The following is a 21,967-nucleotide window of genomic DNA, read 5'->3' as shown; positions in this document are numbered from 1 at the left end:
CACAGGTATCCCGAATTTGGAGCTTTATTTATCAAAGGACTCGTACAGGGACACGCGGTCCTGAACCATTCAGCTGGACGGGGCAAGGTTACGAGGCAGGGCACGCGGAGAGCTCTGAAGACGAGCAGAGCTGATCTGCCAGGGGCTGCTTTGGATACACGAAGCCTCTGTTGGTGCTGCTTTAGGGAGCAAGCTCGTGGGCTTACATTGCTGAGTATATGCCAATGAATGCCACCATGCTATGTACAATCTTTAATGAGAACTTTTCCCCGAAATTAGATGGAGGAGATGAAAATGGCTCGGCAAAACATGTGACCTTGGAAAGTGTTCCCAGAGTGCTCTGGAACAACTCATGTGCAGACACGCAGTAAATTATTCAAAGGGCTGGCTCCATTTCTCTGCTCATCTCCTTCCAGGTGAAGAAAAATCCACAGAGTGGGATAGATTTTCTTCTTTCTGTGGCTATGCTTAGATCATTCCTGCCAGCCACGGTGGGAGGAAGAGCCCGACAGTTCCCAGCAAACACACAATGATGAACATCCAGAGGAAGATCCTGTCAATGACCATCGCAACGTACTTCCAGTCTTCCTTCACCTGGCAAGACAGAGATGAAAGGCCGATTATTGAGGCTTAATTGAGATTAATAGCGTTTAAAGATTAATAGTGCTTTATTCCTGAAGGCAATATTTTAATTTAAGTCCTCAGATAGGAGGGGAGGATCTCACTTACATGCAATGGCCATGTACAATGGCAAAGGTTTGCTCTAACGCCTGCATGGGAGACATTCCCAGGCTGCGTGGGTGTGCTCGTGCGATTGCAAGCCCTGTTCAGAGCTCCCCAGGGATGACGTATGCCTGTAGATAATTCAGCTTGTCTGCACACTCACGATCCCATTTTCCATGAGCAACAGCTGTAACTGGGTGTGTAAATGAGGCTGAGATTCAAGCTGAGGGAGGAAAAGGAATTGCTCGTTTCTTCGTGCTAGTAAACAGATTTGCTTACAGATTAATGAACCCAAACTCATTCTGTGAAGGGATTTACAGATTTGGCTGAGTAAGCAGTGAAAATGAACCAGCAAATAAAAGAAGTGGTTTTCCTCATCCTTCTTTTTCTCCACTTTTGTCTTGCTGTGGGAGGATTTTCCAGCAATTCCTCCCCGGGGAAATCTAGTACTTATTAATACCAGCAGGCAAGACCTGTTGTAAATGGATATTTCATCAAGTAAGAAACCACATACGTATGAAAACTTCTTTTATGCCTTTGCTGTTATTAATTTCTTTCCCAGGAAGAGGATTGATTAGATGGTGAAATTTTATTTGATATGGCTGTAGCCATTATAATTCCCTACAATGTACCACTCGGTGATTAATAGCCCTGATGTTGCCTTGAGCTCTGGGCTGAAGTTTGGGAGGCTGCCTTCCTCTTTAGGGAAAACAGCTCAGCGGGGGCTAGCTCAAACCTCTCCAGTGGTCGTTGCTGCAGAAAATCAGGAGTGTGGTGGTAAGGAGGAGAGAGCGAAGCCAATGCTGCACTTTACTGGGGCTGCTTTACTGGACCCACTGTTCTGAGATCCTGAGCAAACAGAGCTTCACTGTGCCCAAAGCTGCTGCATATATTGGACTGTAGCATGCATGAAAAGTGCAGTGCAATAATAATATAGCACTAATGGTGCAGGCCTTTTCATTCTCAGATCCCAGATTTGTTTTAAACACAGTTAATAAGTGAGTAACCCAGCATATATATATATATATATATATATATTTTTTTTGTAAGAGACCTTGTTTGAGATATATATATATATATATAAAGGAATTGCTGATAATGCTGAATGATCATTTTGGTAAAGGAAGCAGTCCAAATATCACTGAAATAGCCATTTGCAGGAGATGATATTTTCACAGGTATAGTGGCAACTTCAGGTCCTAAAATATTATGATTTTCCAGCACCAAACAAGCAAGCTCTGAGCACAGCACAGACTCTGTAAACTCACCTAAACTCACCTTGAGTTTTCCCTTTCTTCTTCAGTCATGGATGCACCACTAAAGTTTATCTTACATCTTGTGGATGGTACACAGGAATCATGATGGGTCAGAGGGAGAGAATATACAGCCCTGGCTTCTGGGACAAACGTGATGATTTGTTGTGCTAAGAAAACTATTCTTTGCAGATAACGTATGTGAATTTTCTTCATTTTGGCTTGCTGAGCCCTTCATAAACCCGTCATGAATCATCCAGTGTATTTGCAAAGCACCCGTCTTCACTCTGTGCCTCAGCAGCGATAGCACTCAGCTGAAGCAATGCCAACAGTGAGCTCTTTAACTGCTCCCTCATTACTTGCCTTGTGAACTCCCTTTAAGGATTACAGTATTGCTCTAGCTCCTTGGCTCAGTACGCAGAGACATGCTATTTTTTTCCCATAATTTGTCCTCTGAACAAAGAATCTTAAATTTCAGGAATCCCTGGACATTCTCAGAGGTGTAAGAATCAGCTAAATATTTTCATGCAATGGATAATTTTATTCACTTTAAAAATAACATCAAGTTAGCAGGTCTTTACTATTCGACAAAGGTAAAAATAAAAATAAAAATTGAGGCTCATCCTGAAGGTAGTTATCTTCATGGGGGAAATGAGCACATCTTTCTGTCATTAGGGTAATCATAAGAAATAGTAGCCCTTGAAATCAAAAGGTATTCTCTCATCCCAAGGATGAAGTCACAGTGGATAATTCCCTTTTGCTGTACCAATTTTCTGATCTATTCATCATTTGCTGAGAGTTGGAGTGAGTCTCTGATGCTTAAAATTTCTGGTGAGAAGGCCAGCTAAGCAAGCTCTGGATGACTATATTTAAAAGTTTAGCATCTCATGAAGCAGCCAGTGTGTAAGAAAAATCTGAAATTTGCCATCTGATGTCCGACTGGAAAGCTGGGTTGAGAGAAATAATTCCCCATTCTGGCAAAATAGGCTTTTTTGAATATTTGTATTTGTAGAAATAAGTGTAGATCACTTGAAGAAAAGAAATAAACTAGATGAATTTCTCTTTGAGAAAGGAACGGGGAAATGGAAGAAGAGAAACAACTTTAAAAGTCCAACTGAGATTTGCTCTCAGATGTGGTGTATATAGAAATACTCAGCCCATCTTTAAAATGGTGCCTGGGAGTGCATCAAAAGTTTGCAAAATCAGTATCCAGCTTCAGAGCAAGAGCACAGAGGGATGGAATGAGGTGTTACAGAGAGACAATGAAAAGAAGAGGAGGAGGAAAAGCAAATGGTCTGGGTTTTGGTTTGTTTTGTGTTCTGACAGCTTGGTAGCATTTCCCTGTGACAGAAACTCTCCAGCATCCCACGTGGAGCGTGATCCACGGAGACCTCTATGGCAGCATCTATGCAGCTGCCAACATCTGCCGTCCCAACTCCTGAGCTGTGTTCTGATTAGTTTTTAAGAGGCTCACTCAAAACTGTATTCGGGAAAGGATCAGGGGCAGAAACCAGCTGACATCTCCACCCCCAAATTCCTGCAAGATCAGGGAATTTGTGGCTCTTTCTTGGTTCAGCTGCCCACAGGTCCGAGCAGTGGGAATAGGGCACTGGGCCCCAGGGTATGAGGGGAGGGTTGAGGTGCCTTGGGGACCCCCAAATGACATCTGATTCTCAGGAGCCAGAGCCTCTAACACAGATTAGAGCAGTCCCGAGGGGTTTTATTGTACTTTGTTAAAAATAAACCGGTGAGATTATCCTGTGTTCCCTCCCCCTCAGCTATTTTATCTCCTATTTTATTTTTTAAGCTGTCTTCAAAGACTTCTTATTAGAGTAGTCTTGAGATGCACACAGTCACGAGGACAATGAGGCTTTCCAGACGGTGTGTGCTTATTTTGGCTTTTGTGTGACATGCAACTTGTTTTGCTTCTCAGCCTGCAATTAATTTCTAATGGCATTTCTATCATATGCTAGGACAATTCCATCTTGCATTTCCCCCAGCAAGCTGTTGTGCTTGTGCTGTTTGCAGATACCTTTTTGTAACAAACAACTGCCTCTTGCATTTCCCATTTTCTCTTTGCTGAAGCACTTAATTAAATGAGCTATTTACTTTTAATTTAGAAACACTGCCCCTGTGGCAATGGTGCTTTAGAAAAGAGAAAGTTTAAAAGAAGCTCTGCTCCCATTCTGCGAAGGTACATGTGTCTGAAAATATCACCCAAGAAGCACTGAGCTAGGTCTCAGGGCTGCAGCTGCATGAGAGGTGTCTGCTGAGGGGTTTGTTGGAGACCTCTGTCTCTGGTAGAAATGCCACAATTTGATTTTAAGATGATAGCAAATTTTTGAGTACTTTTTTTTTTTCCTCAATAAATTCTTATTTTATTAGATCATCTCTGCTCCCTACAGTAATTTTCAATTCCATGAGAGCACATTTCCTCCAGAAAAAAAAAAAAAAAAGTCAGGGCCAGTAATTATTCCCCCAGATCTGAAAACCCAACCTCTGCCTATCATGCAGACCACATTTGCTATGAAAGAACAGAAAGCTGTGGCAGGGAGCCCACTCTTCCAGGGAGCCCGGGACGTCGACGGTGCCAGGGTGACCCTTCTCCACTCACTGCTGGCGGTTTTCATGGTGCCTTTGCTCGCAGGCTGTCCTGGCAAGAGGTCTGCTTAGAGCCCAGAGAATTGCCCCTTTTTCTTCTGCTTTTTATGTCTAATAGCTTTCTCCTTGGGTTAATTGCCTCAGTTCAAGAGGCAAGAGTAGTAGAAGGTGTAAGACTCTGGAGGCCATTTTCATTTTGAAGAAAGTTGCAATGATGGATTAAAAGGAAAGAACACAAGATATTCATCAGCCTAGTTCTTGTTGATATCAACAAGCTTAGCAGAAAGAGAATCAATCAAAAGGAGAAGTATTGTCGATGTATTATTCTTTCATTTGCACCACGGGGAAATATGTGAGTTAAAATCAATTGACTTCCATGGGTTTACTTCTTATTATTACCAGTCGGAGAGAGCAGAGTTTAATTCCCAAAGTCCTAATGTGCTTGCAGAATATTTTAGCCCACAAAAGGGAGCCGGGCTGTCAAGTAATGAAGGAGGGGGTTCATAGCCCTTCACTGCCACAAATTTTGTTCTGCGACCTTGAACAGGTCATCTCATCCCTGTGGTTTGGCTGTCACTCCTCAAAATGAGGAATAAACAGCTGCTTCCTCAAAGGGATGTTGTGGAGCGAAATACATTAAAGAGCAGAGGCCTCTCAAACTGTGGCACCAAGGAGCACATAAATGGACAGCAGCACTTAATCCTTTGTTGCTGCTGCTAAGTGCTCAGTGCTGTGAAAAATGCAAATATAAAGATACTCTTCAAGCCCAGGAAGTCTTGCGTAAAAGCACTGCGACTTGCTTTGACTGTAAATCTGGAGACAATCGAACTGTAAGAACAGCTGAAAAGGTACTGTTGCTGACTGGTACCTCTAAGAAACCCAAATAATGTCTTCTTTAGGAAAAAGCTTGTGGCTTTCCTCAGTATGACCATAATTAGCTCGCATGCTGTATCCATAGTATTGTAGGGGCAGAGCAGTGAGGTGTAATAGGATGTGGCATTTGTATGTGCATCACCATCTCCACTAAAATAAATTCTTTCAGCCTCTACTTCTATTTGTAGCCATATTTACCCCCTGAGAGTAAGTGTGAAGTTTGTCTGCCCATCTGCCCACCCGCCTTCCCACAAACAGAGCCAACTGCTCCATGGAAGTCCACTAATGAGGAATCGCAGCATGCAGAGCTAAACATACCCTGCAACATCCCCACGCTACTACGCGCTTCCCACAGCCTCAGCCTATTTTGGGAATTTGCTTTCCCAGGCTCAGTAACCACAGTCAATGCTGAATAGAAAACCAAGTGCGAATTCCCTGTCTGTCAGAGGCTCAGCTATAAAGAAGTCTGCTACGTTCCCATCAGATCACTGCTTTTCTGTTCTCTCTCTCTCCATCTTAGCTGCTTCCTACAGATGAGGGGCTTTTTGCTCCCAACTAGTAATGTTGGGAAAGGGTTTTTATGCACAGCAATGTGAAGGGGCTGCTCCATTGAGGTCCTGAGTTCCCTGACTGCTCACAAGGGTCAGCGGCACTCAGCATCTCGCAGGAGACATCTCACCCTTGGTGGAGGCACAGGTCAGAGCCTGACCATCTCAGGAAAGGTCAGCATGCACAGCTGGCTTCCAGGGAGGATTCTGTTTCTGCTCTATCTCATTATAATACAGTTTTTGGCTTTTATCTACAAAAAAACTGAAAGCATAACTCAGAGCTGTGATGTGACCCCTCGTGCTCAGAGCAGGGCTGTGAACTGCTGAACTACCAAGGCAGGGATGCCAGGGCAACGCTGTCACAACCAACGTCAAAGTGCACTCGCTGATACTGTTCTCAGGAATGGGACAACAACAAATTACGCTGGCACTTCCTCTGGCTGTTCCCTGTAGAAGAATCACGGCATGGAGCCCAATTCTGCAAGGTGCCCTCTGGCCTCAATTAAAATCACATCCTTGGCTGCAATTAGAGGTGTTTTAAAATGGTTCAGGCTTTAGAGTACTAAAGGATTTCTTTTTTTTCTAGCTACATTTTGATCCCCTAAAAAGGAAAACAAATTAAATCCCCTCCTACACACCCCAAAAAAGAAGAAGGGTTGGGGGGAGGATTACTATTGTCTTTTACAGCTGGTCCTACTTGACAACAACTTTACTCCTCTTTCTTTACTGCTGGAGAACCTTATTGCTCTAGAGCAGCCCAGAGCGTGGCTTGGCCCACATGCCTGCCAAGACCCCAAGGACAAACTCTCTGTTCATATCTATAGCGCCAGTGTGTCCAGGAACCATGATGATTATACTTACTGAGTATACTTTCATAGCCCTCGTGTTTAGAGGGGCTTCCTTAGCAGGTGATTTTTGGCTTACCCAAGGAGAGCAGGCTAAGTTAGCATACTCACCGAGAAATCTGCATCTTCTGCTCGCAGGTGGTCTGCAATGTAGTGAACCCCTTCCACTGCCAGCTTCAGGGCTGGGGACATCAAGACGAGATGTTCTCCTTTGTTGCTGTGAGTCTTGCTTCCTTGAGCCGGTGTGCCGGCCGCCTCGCTCTTTTTGCACTTACACTTGCACTGGTGGGGCTTGTGCTGGGGCTGCTCTTCATTTAGGTGGCAGCGCTGGGATGCTGGTGAGGCACTGGACTGGCCGTTGGTCTGGGAAGAGTCCTCCTGCAGGTAACAGTACTGGATGCTTCGGGACCGACAGCGGATGCTCCCTTCCTCTGCCTTGTTGGGGCTGTACATCTGCTGAACACTCAGCGACCTGCCTTTGGAGATGGATGTGGTCTGGGTGTCACTCAGGAGGTGGCGTGAGGGCTGCGGAGAGGAGCAGGTCACCTGTACAGGCTCTGGGTGTAGCACGGAGTACTGCCCAGAAGGAGATTTGCAGATAGGCTGGGGTTTGGCTGGCTCCTCGAGGTGGGCACAGAAGGAAGCTGTGGGTGACGGCTCGTTACTCTGGGGGCTGGGGGAAGATGAGGTAGTGAAGTTGGGCTCCATGTCGGTCTCGGACCAAAGTCTCGGTGAGTTGGTTATTTTGTGCATAGATTCAATGAGCTTCTTGCAATTGTCTTTCACCGTAGAGGGACGTTTCATGAAGAGGAGACGTGGGACTATGTCGAGGAAGATCCTCCTCACCCAGTCAGGCATCGTGTGGGTGCGCGGGGAACGATGGTGCACGTTGAGCACGAAGACGGTGATGATGATGGACAAGGTGACAAATATCATGGTGAACAGCAGGTACTCCCCAATCAGGGGGATGACCAAGGAGGTAGAAGGGATGATCTCCGTGATGAGCAGCAGGAACACAGTGAGGGATAGCAGCACGGAGATGCACAAAGTTATCTTTTCTCCACACTCAGAGGGCAGGTAGAAGACCAGGACAGTCAGGCAGGAGATAAGCAGGCAGGGGATGATCAGGTTGATTGTGTAGAACAGTGGCAGCCTCCGGATAATGAAGGAGTAAGTTATGTCGGGGTAGATCTCTGTGCAGCATTCATATTTCTTGCTGTTGTAATTGCCCACAGCATTAATGATGACCCATTCCCCGCTCTCCCAGTAGTCCAGCTGGTCCACATGGCTATGCATGCTCACCAAGTCTATCTTGGCTTTGTCATACGTCCAGGAGCCAAATTTCATTGTACAGTTTTGCTGGTCAAAGGGGAAGAAGGTAACATCGATGCTGCAGGAGCTTTTATAGATAGCAGGTGGCATCCATTTAATTCTCCCATCATAGAAGAGGTGAGCCTTGGTCAGGTGGGTGACCGCAAAGTCACCATCAGCACTGGGGAGAAAGAGAAGAAAGAAAGAGACTACAGTTGTCTGAGACTTCTCAGTTCTAAAGAAATACGATATTTAGTGCTTGGCTTCCAAAACTGTACTCAGGGCACCTGGGAGATGCATCATGCCCTAACACTGGATCCATCCACCCTACCCAGTGGTTTTTGAACTCTGTTGGCTTATGCAAGCACTGGATTTGCATACAGATGTCAGGCCTTGCCTTGCATAAGCCATGCCCTGGAGGTAAATGCACACAAGTTTTCCTCGAAGGTCTCCCATAAATGTCCTGGAGAGGGTTGAGTTTCCTTTGCTTTAGAGGTGGGAGGAACCAGGCGGTGTGGCTGTGAGCTCTGTAGAATTAATTGTGACAGCCACTATAAATGAGAGTGTTGGGTAATCATTCAGTCTTTTACATGGAAAACAGTAAGAGTGTTATATCAATAGGAATAATAGCAGTTAATCTCTTGATTTCCCCGTCAGGGAGAGAGCTGCCATTTTCAGTGTCTTTTTACAGGGATGCTCAATTGAGAACTGTATGCTGATATCAGATGCATGGATAACAAAACAAGATTTTATATCAGAAAACTTCAAAGTCAGAGAAAAGAGGGAGACCAAGGAACTCTGAGGCCTGGTCCTGGTGCTGGGACCTCAGGGACAGCGCGTATCGTTTGGGGAAAGATTGGCAGGATCTGGCCCTTAGTGAGCTGTCTAACACATACCCAGGCAGAGATGGAAATGCCCCTGATCCCCAGGATCACAACCCAGATAATTGTTTCTTGAAACAATTTTCCAGTTTGCTGGAATTCATGGAAAAATAAACCCAGAATGATTGTGTAATATGAACTAGGCTTTTTAACTCAAATCTTGCTGCTATAATAGAAAATATTTGCTTTTTGCTGCAAGTTTTTTTTTTTTTTTTGACAGAAAAGCTATAAATATGTACAAACCCAGACTGCTGTCCCAAGGCGTCAAGGCAAAACCACCATTATCTTTTATTCTATATGTTGTACCATGCACCTAACTCCTTTCTTGACTCTTTTTCATATCTAATTTACACTCATGGACTGCTTTCTCTGGATGAAAACCATCTAGTTTCCTCCTGGGTTTTGCCTGCCCTGTAGAGCCAGATTGAGACACGAAACATGCACAGCAAGAGACATTCCAGCATTTGCTGTTCTTGGTGGTTTTCTTTCTAAATCTCAATAGGAATTTGGAATCCAATTCAGCATTTAATGAGATCTCAGAGGCATGATTAAATTGTTCATTAATGGAACAATACGTTTATAATTGGACTTATATTACAGCAAAGGGATAATGAACATTCACCATTGTTTCTTTCTCAGGTAGCACAGTATGTAAGTGGCTGGGTAAACAATATGGGTGCCTCTTTATCCCTTTTAAGGCTGTTGGAAAAGGGCACGAACCTCTTGCTAAAAGCCCACCCAGGAACAATAATAATTCCCCTATGTATCGTGTAGCTGTTTTGTGCAGACATTGTGTTTCATTCCCACAACTGTCTTGTCTGGCAATTTTGCCATCTTCCCGTGCCTACCCACATGCCTCTCTTCTGTAGGCATAGCTGTAACCAGAGGGATGCTGCAGAGCTTGTATGCCAATTATTTCAGCAACTGAGCTGCTTCTTTGAGGAGGAAGACTTTTTTTTTAATTGTTTGCCCAACAGCCCAGGCTCAGCCTGCGTCCTCACCTCACACACTACTGCAGACAGCTGCGGCCCTCCTGTCCACGCTGGATTTTGCCTCCAGTGCCATGGTGGGAACAGATCCAAGACAACTGTGCCTTGCAGCTGGGAATCAGGTAATGACTGTGAGGGGCCATGAAACATCCTGGAATCCTCCTGCTTTTCTCTTAGCCACATAACAAGGCTGTGAAGTAATTCCTGACCTCAGATGGGTTTTACTGGGGATGTTTGGACTTCTCACTACAGTTCCGTATAGAGATACCTGAGCAATTTTTAAGAAGCTGCTGTGGATAGAGGGTATCTAGGCCAGCTATATTGTGCAAAGGTAGTGTTAGCAGTTGTCTTAACCCTTTGTGTATATATATATATATATATTTGCCTATTTTCCTATTTTCCCAGGCTTGCCACCCACACTGGACCTTCAAGCATATGCTTACTGAGTTGGAAGCTGTGCCTGCTGGCGTGCTGCCGATGCAGGGTTCTCATTCTGCTTACCTTGACGTGAGGGAAGGAGCAAACAAGGTCACCCATCTGTTGACAGTCTCCAAAAGCCTTTCCTCAATCTCTCCAAGGTATCAAGCTGCGAAAACTATCTATAAATGAAGTCTGCACTTATGAGATTGGGGAAACCCTGTTTCCTTGTGGAAAGCTCTGTTGCACCATTCTTGGCCAAGCTGTGCCAACTGTCACTGCATAACGCGAGTGATTCCTTAGACAGGTAGGTGGGAGATCTGCAGGGAAAATCTCCAGTCATTCCTTTGTAGAGGTAGCACATTTTCCTCATTCAGTCTACACCATTGTGTTGTGACTGTTGTCATGAAAAGCCGTTTGGAAGCAGGAGTGAGCGCAAGGTAAACGTCACAACAAGAACTTGAGAATTAAGATAGTCAGGCTCTCCTGATTACCCTGACCTGACAGCTTGAAAAAATCTGTCAGTAAAGTGCTGGAGCTCTTGTATTTTCATGTCAAATACAACAGTGCACACCAATAAAGAGAAGAGAGTTGCTTGTTCCTTTTCTGATGGAAATAGTGCTGCTGTGTTCTGCAGCCTTTGATTCCTCATTTCTGGAATAAAGGCTGCTCTTCTAAAATCTTCTGAGTTTCTAAGGGTTCAAGGATGGTATTGTTTTACTGGCAGCCATCAACTGCATTTCATTAGAAAGCTCTGCTGATGGAGATTTTTTTGCCAGTTTCTATTTTCCCTGCATTTGGGAGATACATCGTCTCACGAAATTAAATGTTTTCAGAATGCATGTAAATGAGGCACACATTTATTTTAATTTCTGATGATACAATTTAAATCCAAACAGAGCTTTAAAAGCTTGAAAATTAGCTATATCCATGTATGGATATAGCTAGAATGTCCTCATTTAAAGCATTTTTCATCCAACAACAGTAACCAAGAAAAAAAGGGGTTTCAAGACCCCATTAAAATATCAACTCTGCACCCTTTTTGTAGATATTAAACAGATGCATCCGTAATGTTCAGATTAAAATGCTCCAAAGGCAAATCAAAGAATTTTTGAATGTTCAGCAATTATTTTTCACTAGCAAAATGATTGCTCTGAACTCACAGGTTGGTAAGGGCCTCTGGAGAAGATCAAATTCTCTCATCAAAGCAGGGTTAGTTACAAGAGGGTGCTCAGGACCTTGTCCTGTTGGATTTTGAATATATCCAGGCTCTTGGCACCTGCTCTTGGTACAAAGCAGATGTGTCAATGCAGATCTTGGGTGCATAGATGGAGGTGTCTGTGCACTGATGTCAACTTCTGCAGGTCTCATCCCAACATTTGCTTGTCTCAGATGTTGGGAAATCATTGGTTACAGAAATTTCAATAATTCCTCAGTAAAATAAGCATCTGTCCCAGAAGTGGTTGCGCTACACTGATGAAATAGGCTCAAGTTTCTCAGAAGGCTGTAAGAGTACTGGATTTGTGCTTTTGCTTCCAATATTCCTTTTGCCAAGCATCCTTATCAGCATTTTGGAAGTAAAACTGGCTCCATCCTGAACATTATGGCAGAAGAAAGCCTTAGATGCTAACTCAGCAACAGCCCATGAGAGAGACCCCTCTTGGAGATTTCTATCGGTTCGTGTATTACAGGAAAGAGCTCGGTGGCAAATCTCAAAGACATCTACAGAGATAATTCCTCTCTAAAAATATTTCAAACTCCCAGGAGAATCAGGAAAGCTTAAGTGTGAAGTAGCAATTATGGGCCTATTATAAGTACAATCTGGTGCAAAATGACAATATCTAGGCAAGCATGCACACAAATGAAGAAAAATGTCAAGAATGTTTCCAACATTTGTAAGGTTAGACTGGGGCACTTTTTGGCATTTTTCTTTCAAACAGCTTTGAGATGAGTCAGGAAGCCAGTGTTACTCCATAAGGCTCACTAGTTGCAAACATCATAGTACAATTCAAAAGAACAAGCCACTACAGTGTAGTTCAAAGAACTCTTTGCTTTCTCATGATTTTCAAAAGCTGCCTGCCAGATGAACTTCTAACCCAGTACAGTAATCCTTTTTGTCCATATTATCACTGGGTAAGTTCCTGAAGATATTTCCTCCTCTTAATGATTGAAATATTTATTTGCATTCACATCATGCATGATCCTGTCTCTCTCTCTCTCTTTTTTTTTTTTTTTTTTTTTTTTTTTGTGACTATGGAGACTAAGGCAGGGATTTTCTTTTTGGAACAGTTAACACCAGAAAGTATTGAGAAAAAGTAAATGATGAGGTCTGAATGTTTCCAATAGCCTTTTCCCAGGTTTTACCATCACCAGGGTAGAGAAAAGAAATGTTACAATGCTATCCCGTGTGTCTACTTGAAAGTTAGCCAGTGAAGCTCACATTTCAATTTCTCTGTCTATCCGTTAGGCTCAAGGACATGTTCTTGCATTCCTCTTCAGCAGCTGGACCACTGGCTGCAAACCTCCTGTTTCTGGGTTTTCTCCTCTGAAATTTCAATGATGTACTGGATTTGAATCATTCAACACAATGGTGGAGCAGTGAAAAAATCAAAACGCAGCCTCAGGGGCCGATTAGACCCCCCAAAATATTTTTTTTTTACTTCAAATATACACAGGAAAACTAAAGTGTGTTTAAAGTCCGTTCATGAATGGGAAACAAAGTCGATGCAGAAGATTAGATAATCCATTTGTAAATGATTTGGTGGTGTCTGAAGAGCCTTTACAGCCTCAGATAGAGAACAGCTGGCCTTCTTGGCAGAGAAGAAGAGAGGCTTTGTCATTTCACTATTAACTCACATTCCTCTGTTATACATATGTTTTGTCACATCTAGTAGAGACTATTTACAGAGTCTTGGAACTTATCTCATCAAGCCTGAAAACCCAGCAGCATATTAATTTCCCTGTAGGATATTAATTTGGTTTTAGATTCCTTATGAATGTTGACAACGACATACACTCTCTAGGCCAAACCGGCTGAGTTTACTGATTTAATTTGAGCCTCTAGAGTGGATAAATGGAAGTTTTTGATAATAATGAGCTTAGATATGAGAATAATTTACAACAAGGGGTTAGGTTTCCCTAACAACGTAAATCTAAAATCAATTTAAATTTTGCCATTTCTATATATTCCCCCACATGGAAACAGGAGAGGCATTCATGTAATCTCCTGTCCAGAAATTCTCTTTTCCAAAGGATATCATCCCAAACAGAAACATCATAGTTCTGCCAGAGTACATGGTAAGCAGTTAATAATTCACATTCAAAAGCTTGAAGAGTATAAAAGGCCAGTGTGGCCACTCTCTCTCTTCCACCAAGGTCCATGCAGACATTTCTGTTGGTGTTAGTCATGCAGAATTATCTATATGACTCGAAATTGCCTCTAAACAATATATAAAATATGTGAGGGAGGCTTTATTTGTATCACCCTTGACTATTCACTATCTTTGCAAAACCTTCCCAAAACATTTCCAGCTGAAATGAGAAACATAAAAAAGAGAAGCATGGTGGGGTTAAGCAGTTGGTGAGGCGCCGTGCAGAAGAATCTCATCCTGATGTTCCCTCAGGCTACATGTTTTCCCTTGCCTGCACCAAATTTGCCCTGCCTTGCCCTTGCCATGCAACCCCTAAAAACTGTGAAACCGGATCGTTAGAGTAGTGCAACTAAGATGATGACTGCAGCTTCAGATGTGTTTGGTAAGAAGCCAGATGGAAGAGAAAAGTACATCCGGGGCAGAAAGCAGGCTACATAAGACGTGTTTGACACTATATGAAAGAGCATGGGCAAATATAGCACTAAAGAGCTACAGAATTAATGGAAAACCATTACTGACTGGCTAGTGGTTGGCGTCTACAGCCATGTTTAATTCATGGATAAAGAAAGCAATTAAAAATGTATGATAGACTCATGACAACCATCGGGAGAATGCATGGTTATTGATGATAAGTATGGATAAAGGGAGAGTTGTAGCTTCAGTTTAGGTGTCTGGGGCACTACATTTCACAGCGTGGTAGTAGGGCACCAGGAGAGAAAGACTTGCTACCTACCATAGGGATGCAGCAGGATGCTGAGGTTTCCTTCTTTAGTGCTAGGGCACCCCTTGCATGGCCCATGCTCCGTCAGCCACAGTGAGCATGCTGAGCCAAGGGGGTAGGGGCCATGAAGATCCCACAGACGAGGAGATTTTTTAATCTATACCATTGTCAGTAATTAGACAATGAGAAGGACAAAGTCTTTTTTTTTTTTTTTTTTTTTGTCCATTGGAAACTGTGAACACCTTTCTTGGCTGCAACATGAGGCATTTGTCATATCATATTCGCACTCTTTCCTGTAAGATGGGAAGGTCCAAGTGACTAGGAACTAGTAATTTCCAGTGGCCTAATCTCTAGTGATTTCCAAACGTTTTACAATTACCACACCACTGAGGATCAGAGGCAAGCTAACAGGAAAGATAACAATTTCAATAGTCTCCAAAGCTCGCAATCCCCCAGACAGATTTTTCCTTCAGCGCTTTTTTTTTTTTTTTAAACAAAAGCAAAATTATATCAGAACCAGGCAACTGCTTATTAGAAATGAGCCTGGCTTCTGTTCTGAGTGTTTTGTCTGAGTGTTAGCCACGTACAAAGATTGGTTTATTTGATGCTCTCAGCAAGTGTTTTCTCTGGAGCCCGTGCAGGGAGGCAGCTTGGGGTATCCTGCACCCTAGGAGATGGAGAACTCTGCTGTGATAAGCAAAGGAGAAATCAGTCCTGGCACTTGGACACTCTTTCTAAGAATATCAGCAAGCTGCAAAAGAAAGAAAGAAAACGACCACTTGGTCCCTGCAAGGTGTCCATGCAAGAGAGAGATTTCAAGCATTTGGGATCAGGAGAAAATACCTATTTAGGAATAATTCTAGAATTCCATTGGTTTGACCTGAAACCTGTATTTGTAGACATGCAAGTCTGACATTTTTTGGGCATATTTGCCTTATTTAAGCCCGTCTTGGTAATTGGCTTTTCCAGTTGCTGGTGATGAATGAGGGGAGAGCTCCTTGGTGAAATGAAGCTGAAAGGGACTGAAAGCTCCTATCCAGATTAATTGTCTCTCCAACATGTGAAGAGAAAACAGTACCTGGCATCCCCCACATAACTCACTGTTAGAGAAAGCGTCGTTTGGTGAACAAAGCCCTCGTGATGAATGTTAGTCATGGTATTTATGGCACATCTGAGACAGATTTTGTGAGAATTTAGGACAGATATTATGAGACTCTACTTAGACCTCGACCAAAGAGAATTAAATAAGGAGGGACAATTGGAAGAAGCTCCTTGATGCCACAGGCAGAGAAAATTTGCAAGGATGGGTTTGCCTTCTGGCCACAGTGCTCACACTCACTTGTTGTAGAGGACAATGTCTGGCCTCCAGATGAGCTCCGAGGGGATTCGGATGGATGTGACATTTTCATATTCCTGGGGGTCCCAGCGCAGCTTGTAGTCATGCCACTCCTGCCAAAAACAGGGCAGTTACAAACCTGGGAGACCTCAGATTGAAAAACTGAAATGGAACATGGAAAAACACATATTTTGGTGCACCGACCTGCTTCACCCACACATTTGTGGTCATCATTTGGTTCTTCTCATCCTGAAATGCAAGATCAGATATCAGTTACAGGAGCAGGGGAAGTGCCCCAAGGAACGCATTACATTTCTCTTAATTGTACTTAATTTTTGTAATTCTAAATCACCTCTGCAATAAATATAAGTTCCATCTTGGAAATAAAGAGCAGATGTTTCTGTCATTTAACACGGGACAGGGCACAGCTGTCTGATACCACTGAACAGCTGAGCCTGCACCGACGCAATCTTGCAAGCAGACTGACTTGAATTTACTGGGATTTTCCTGGGTGCTGATGGGTTCAGCCTAGGATGATGAGGACAGGCAGAGGGAAGAGCTCCTCAGCTCAGTTTTGTCCTGAGCACTGATGGAAGAGGATGCTGGGCATTTTTATTTTCACTCACATGTGCACATTGCTTACAATTTTCATTGTCATCGTCAAGTAGTGCTTAGTTTGTCTGTGTAACATTATCAGTGAGCACAGTTCTGGAAACATGAATCCCAGTGGTGTTTCTCCTTCTGCAAAACACACAAACTTAGAGCACCACGGATTGAATTTTGTGAACAAAACCGAGCTACTCTGCTGACACATAACCCTTGGACAGCCTTGTGTATACCCATGGTGTCAATTTGTAGGCTTTTTTCCACCTCTACATAGATATAGCATGAGAAGGTAGAACTACATATACACTTTTAAATAGTGTGAGGCAGCACCATAGTAGAATTGATTATTATTTGCTTCTTGCCTTGCACACAAGTTACAAACCCCGTGTAAATAACCAGGATGAATTACGGAGGGCAGAGTTTAGTCCAAGAGCTCAAAGCTTGTTTGTATGTTTGTTTCTTTTCTCTCTCTTTGTTCTGGCAACAAAACCAGCTCAGTTGACAGGGCTCATTTGGACGCAAGCTGCTCATCATTAACCTTGCTCTTGTGCCAGTTCAGGATTAGTTTGAACACTAAAAGCTGGGAGATTCACGGGGCTATGCCTCCCCCTCGCTGAGCCTCCTCACCGCAGTTGTGGCACCAAGTGCAAAACCCAACAGGAGATATCCTCATCCAGGGGCTGGGGACCAGGAGCATGAGGAGGAAGGAGGAATACAAAAAAAAACATTCAAGTGAGCAACAAAGGAAGGAAAATTCCAGCTACTTCCTTGGGTGGGAGATCGGGATTGCCACTGGTGGGGGCTGCCATGCCCTGCTCTGGACCACCCTGCTTCTCCTACCACTGCAAGCCAGGTGCCCAAGGGTCTCCACCACGTTCCTTGTTACTGTCTGGGTGCTGATCCTTGTGGCAATTCCTGCCTGTTTTCCACCTCTGGACTGCACCCAAGGGCTCTGCCATCCTGACCCCAGAGAAGGGTGGCTCTAGTCCTGTGGGTTCCTCTCGCAGGGGGTTGCAGGGTGCAGTGGTGGTGGAGCTGCACGGCCTGGCCTTTTTCCTCAGGGTGAGCACAGCACACAAAGCCCCACAGAGACATGATCTGAGGAGCCCAGGTGTGTTTTTCAGTGGTTGCTCCCAGACAAGTGCTTGATCCCCTACCACCTCATCTCAGAAAACCCCCAGCACAACGGGGTGAGCTGAGGACATGTGGGGCTGTCAAGTTTCACATTGATTTTCGTTTCCATCCCAGCTTTTGTCAGCGGGAGCTGGCATTTGAATACAGCTCTGATTTCTCTTTCAGACTTCTTGTTGTTGGGAGCTGCACTCCGGGTCTAACAATTGCACCGGGGTTTGCACCAGAACTGTCACTGCTGGGAAGGGGCACAGACAGTCAAAGTGCTGAGGTGGCAGGGGGGTCACTTGTCCCCAATGTTGGAGGGGATGAGACCTCTCCTCTCAGCAGCCCTGGCACAAGCCTGCCTGGTGGTTGCACTTCTAACCACTGACATGATTTTAAGAAGATTAATTCTCCTCCAGTAGGCTGGGAAAAGCACCACGAAGCAGGTGTATCGATCCCACCCCTCCGCGATTCTGCAGCTGCATAATGGAAAGTCTCTCATGCCTTCACAGTCACTAATGTCTCATCTTCACCCTTATCAATTATTCAGATGAGAGCCGAACAACTTCAACATTAGCAACTGCAAACAGCTCCGGATCCCTCAGGCTGACGTAAGGGAGGGGAGGACCGCAGGGCCCTTTCTGTGCTGCAGAGCTGGAAGCTGGTGTCTTGTGCATGAGGACATGCAACTCTCCAGCAACTGGTGGCTTCGATTTCCTACCTCCCACGCCAGTTTAGCTGCACTTCTTTTGCATTTAAGGTCTCTAAAGCTCTGGGGCTTGTTGCATTTTTCATTTATTGCTTGCTCTGGCACTTGGCTGCCTATTGTGTTTGGACTAGTTCTCACAGAGATGTAGCAGCCTCAAGTTCTTCTTTCCCCTGTAAAAATCTGTCTATTTTTTCCCATAAAACTACAATGCTGTAAGCCTCTATGGACCAATGACAATATTCAGCTTGAATATTTTGGGATTCATTGAGAATGAAGGTCGTAATGCCACACCATTGAGAAAGAGGCTTTGACTGTCTCAGGAGGGCTCCTGTGGCCAGGAGGAAATGGGCAGGCTCCAGCAGCACTAAGTATGGAAAAAGTATCAAGGATGATTTAAGATTTCTGTTTATCTTGGGTATTTCAGCCATTCATGGATGAGATCTAGATACTAAAAAATCTCATCTTCTTTAAGAGAACTTCTAAAAGTTTTTTTCTCCAGTTTAATGACTCCTATCTAAAAAGTCAAAGTGTAGAGAGTCATCTGCTGCGATTGGCCTGCACCAACAATGTCCTTAATTTGCATCATACTTTCCTTTATCACTGCCTTTTCATCTGACATAGGAGTACAGTAAAAAGTGACAGAGAGAAACCTCCAAAGGCATGACCAACACCTGTGCAAGAGATGTTCAAGGGCACCAACAGAATTGTTGTGCCAACTCTGTGCTGACAAGGACTGAGAGAGGCACACAGGAGCAAGACGTGCACAAGCTAGATGTGTGTGTGTGTGTGTATGCTTCCCTCGGCCTGCAGGAATCGCCTCTATTTATGACACTTGATCCCAACACACTGTAAGAGATTAATCCTTTAAATACCATTTCAATACATATCAGCTCAGAGTGCAGACCACACCGTTTTGTACACAGCACACACAGTTTGTACGTGTGACTTTATTTAAGCAAACATTCAGGAATAATTTTTGTAAATATCTGCCAGAGCAGCTAACAACCCTCAAAACTTCCATTTGCAGAAGCTAGCTCCTCAGGCCAGCTATCTTCCAGAGATGTATAAAATACTATTCCTCTTAGCTTGTGTCAATTAGTGTTAACAATTATGGCTTAAATTCTAAATCAGCTGATTGTTTTCTCCTTAGCCAGGACCCTCTGGCACTTATACCAGCAGCTCCACTGCTGTGCTGTGATCAGTCCTACTGGTTTTGGTAAGGAATTTGGGATTTTGGCTCTAGTCAATGAAGAACAAAGGATCCAGTTTGATGACCAGCTACTCTCAGAAGTCATCTCATTCCAGCAGAGCTGTCTGTGTGATAACTTTCCTTCTGAGAGCAAAGGCTTCCCAACCTGACCCTGAACCAGCCTGCAAAACCAACATGCACCTGGAGCATCCCCCCGAGCCCCAACCCCGTTAATCCTGTCTGCTCATTGCACAAATGGGTTGCACTTACAACATCGATGAGCTGAGCGATGGACAAGCCGAAGCGAACCAGGACCACGTCGGAAATGTTGGCGACAGGGCGGGACCACTTGTTATACCCGGAGAAGAGTTTCTTCAGGAGACGCTCCTCCGCGTGGGCTCGGGTTTCCACGTGGCCAAAGGCTGCGGGGATGGCATGGGCAGGGCAGGGTGAGGCACGGGAGCTGCTGTGCATCCCAGGGTGAGGTGCAGGATCACCCCAGCCCACCCCCAGTCACAGCAGGGAGCAGAGCCTTCTCCTACCAGGACCCCAGGGATGTCCCCAAGGAGGGACACACGGTAGGGTGATGCCACCCTGGGGACCTGCCTACCTGCTCCCCCAGGCATTGCCGTGTATTTCTCCCTCCATTCACCCACTGTGGCCAAATCCTGTGGGGCATCACTGAAATGACTTTAAAACCACCACATGGGTCATTATCCCCTGAAGCTGGTTTAGTTTTTACGGCCACTTTGTGGTAAGCTTCTAGCAGTGAAGTCTGCAAGCAGTAAAGGGGGATAGGTGAAGGGTAAGACAAAAAGGAGAAAGCAGCCTTGTTAGTCAAACACTGCTGGGGGATAGGGACCTCGGAACAAATTTACACATGAAAACTGGCATCCAATGCATCGGAAAAAAAATAATAATAAAGGAGAGGTTGAAATTCAGCTCTTCAAACTGAGCTTCATAGCTGGTGTTTCACAAAAGCAGTGGGTGAAGGAAGAGGAAAGGGGAGAGCAGAAATTGCACAAGAGTGCAGTTTCCCTCAATAATACTTTAAAAGTTGGATGCTGCAAGGAACAGCTCTGACTGTGCACGTTCACTACAGGAGCTGTCAGTGGTGCCTGCTGGTAACTAAAAATGAAATCCTCCCTTCTTCAGGGGGCTGCTGGGGGCTGTACCCCTGTGCAGGATGCATGCACACGCATCCTCCACCAAGGATGGAGGGGAGAGGGAGCAGGGTCTCTCCCCACGTCCCTCGTGGAATATGGCTCCTACTTAGTCTTTAGCCTGCCCTGGATTATACAAAGGGAAGCATTAGCTGAGAGCTGGCTGCACTCTCCCCAGCCACAGCTATCGCCCCGAGACACATTAACACACTTCACCCAGGGAGAAAAGCCCAGGCAAGAAGCAGAGGCTGAGCCCCTCTGTGTCCTCCCCCCATCCCCTTCCACACTGAGCTTTAACCCTTTTCCCATCTGTTCCGGCAAGGAGCAGAAAATAAAAGCAAAGCACTGCTCAGCAGAGCAATATTTTTAGGTGAACTGCTACAACAGGGCAGGGGGATGCAGGAGTGGGGGAAATTCCTTGCTGAAAGGGACTGGGCTTTGCAGCATGCCTTAGAGAGGGCTAAGGGAGAAAAAGAGCTAAAGAGCAGAGCAGGGGAAGAAAAGCCTCTCAAACTTACCGGGGAAGGTGCTGGCACACAGCAGGAGGAGGAGGTTTCCTTTAGCCACAAGAAATCCCATTGTGGAGCAAAGCTCAGGCTCTAGCACACAGAGGCTCCCGTCAGGGCAACTTTTCCTCTCTGAGTCTCCGGATCCTCCAGCTTCATCCCCCTGAACTCCTTCCTCTCCCTCTCTCACCTCTCTTCGGGAGGCAGTAATAGCTGATTTACATCCTTCCCATTCTCTTCTGCCTGATTTCCAGCTCTCGCTCCTAGAAAGATGCTTTTCTCTGGGATGCAGATGGACACGTGCTCGCAAGGGATGCGTGAGGGCTGCAGAAAGCTCCTGTAAAGAAGCACGAAATGCCCACCCTGCCTGGGCTCTCCTCTCCCCTCTGCTACGGGGCGCTTTGCCTGCTCCGTTTGCTCGTTGCTGCTGCTGCTGCTGCTTTCTCCCTTCCCCCAGCCCTTTCGACAGCCTTCGCTCAGATTCTGCTGCTGATGGACCACCGATGCCAACGCCGGCACTTGACGAAGCAAAGAAGGAGCACGATGTGTTTGTATATTTAATGTGCTTAGACCTGCCCACCTCCTGCCGAGGAGGAGGAGGGAGTCTGTGCACTCCAGCAAACGGGCTGCAGGGAAGGAAAACTTTCAGCACGAGAAATAAAAAGGAAGATCCAGACCCGGCTGCAGCCAGAAGTGGTGGACTTGGGGCCACCTGGGACCTTTATAGCACCTGAACCCCAAACAGTTCTTAATTAATAATAGTTATTTATTTCATTTTGCCCAAGTGCTTTTCAAAATTGCTCCTGTAG

General features: G+C 45.0%; 1 protein-coding gene across 1 annotated transcript; it reads right to left on the bottom strand.

Moving 5' to 3' along the window:
* Positions 1-7: 7 nt before the first annotated feature.
* On the bottom strand, positions 8-21,681 carry CHRNA4 (cholinergic receptor nicotinic alpha 4 subunit). Its single transcript, XM_035548518.1, has 6 exons — positions 21,171-21,681; positions 19,760-19,911; positions 16,074-16,118; positions 15,873-15,982; positions 6,955-8,335; positions 8-594 (listed from the first exon to the last, which is right to left on the bottom strand). The coding sequence occupies exons 1-6, from the start codon at positions 21,229-21,231 to the stop codon at positions 469-471; spliced, it is 1,875 nt and encodes a 624-aa protein (XP_035404411.1). The 5' UTR covers positions 21,232-21,681; the 3' UTR covers positions 8-468.
* Between the last annotated feature and the right edge of the window lie 286 nt (positions 21,682-21,967).

This window comes from Cygnus atratus, chromosome 16 (genome assembly GCF_013377495.2).
Source record: "Cygnus atratus isolate AKBS03 ecotype Queensland, Australia chromosome 16, CAtr_DNAZoo_HiC_assembly, whole genome shotgun sequence".
NCBI lineage: Eukaryota > Metazoa > Chordata > Aves > Anseriformes > Anatidae > Cygnus > Cygnus atratus.
This window is presented reverse-complemented; position numbering and strand designations above follow the sequence as displayed.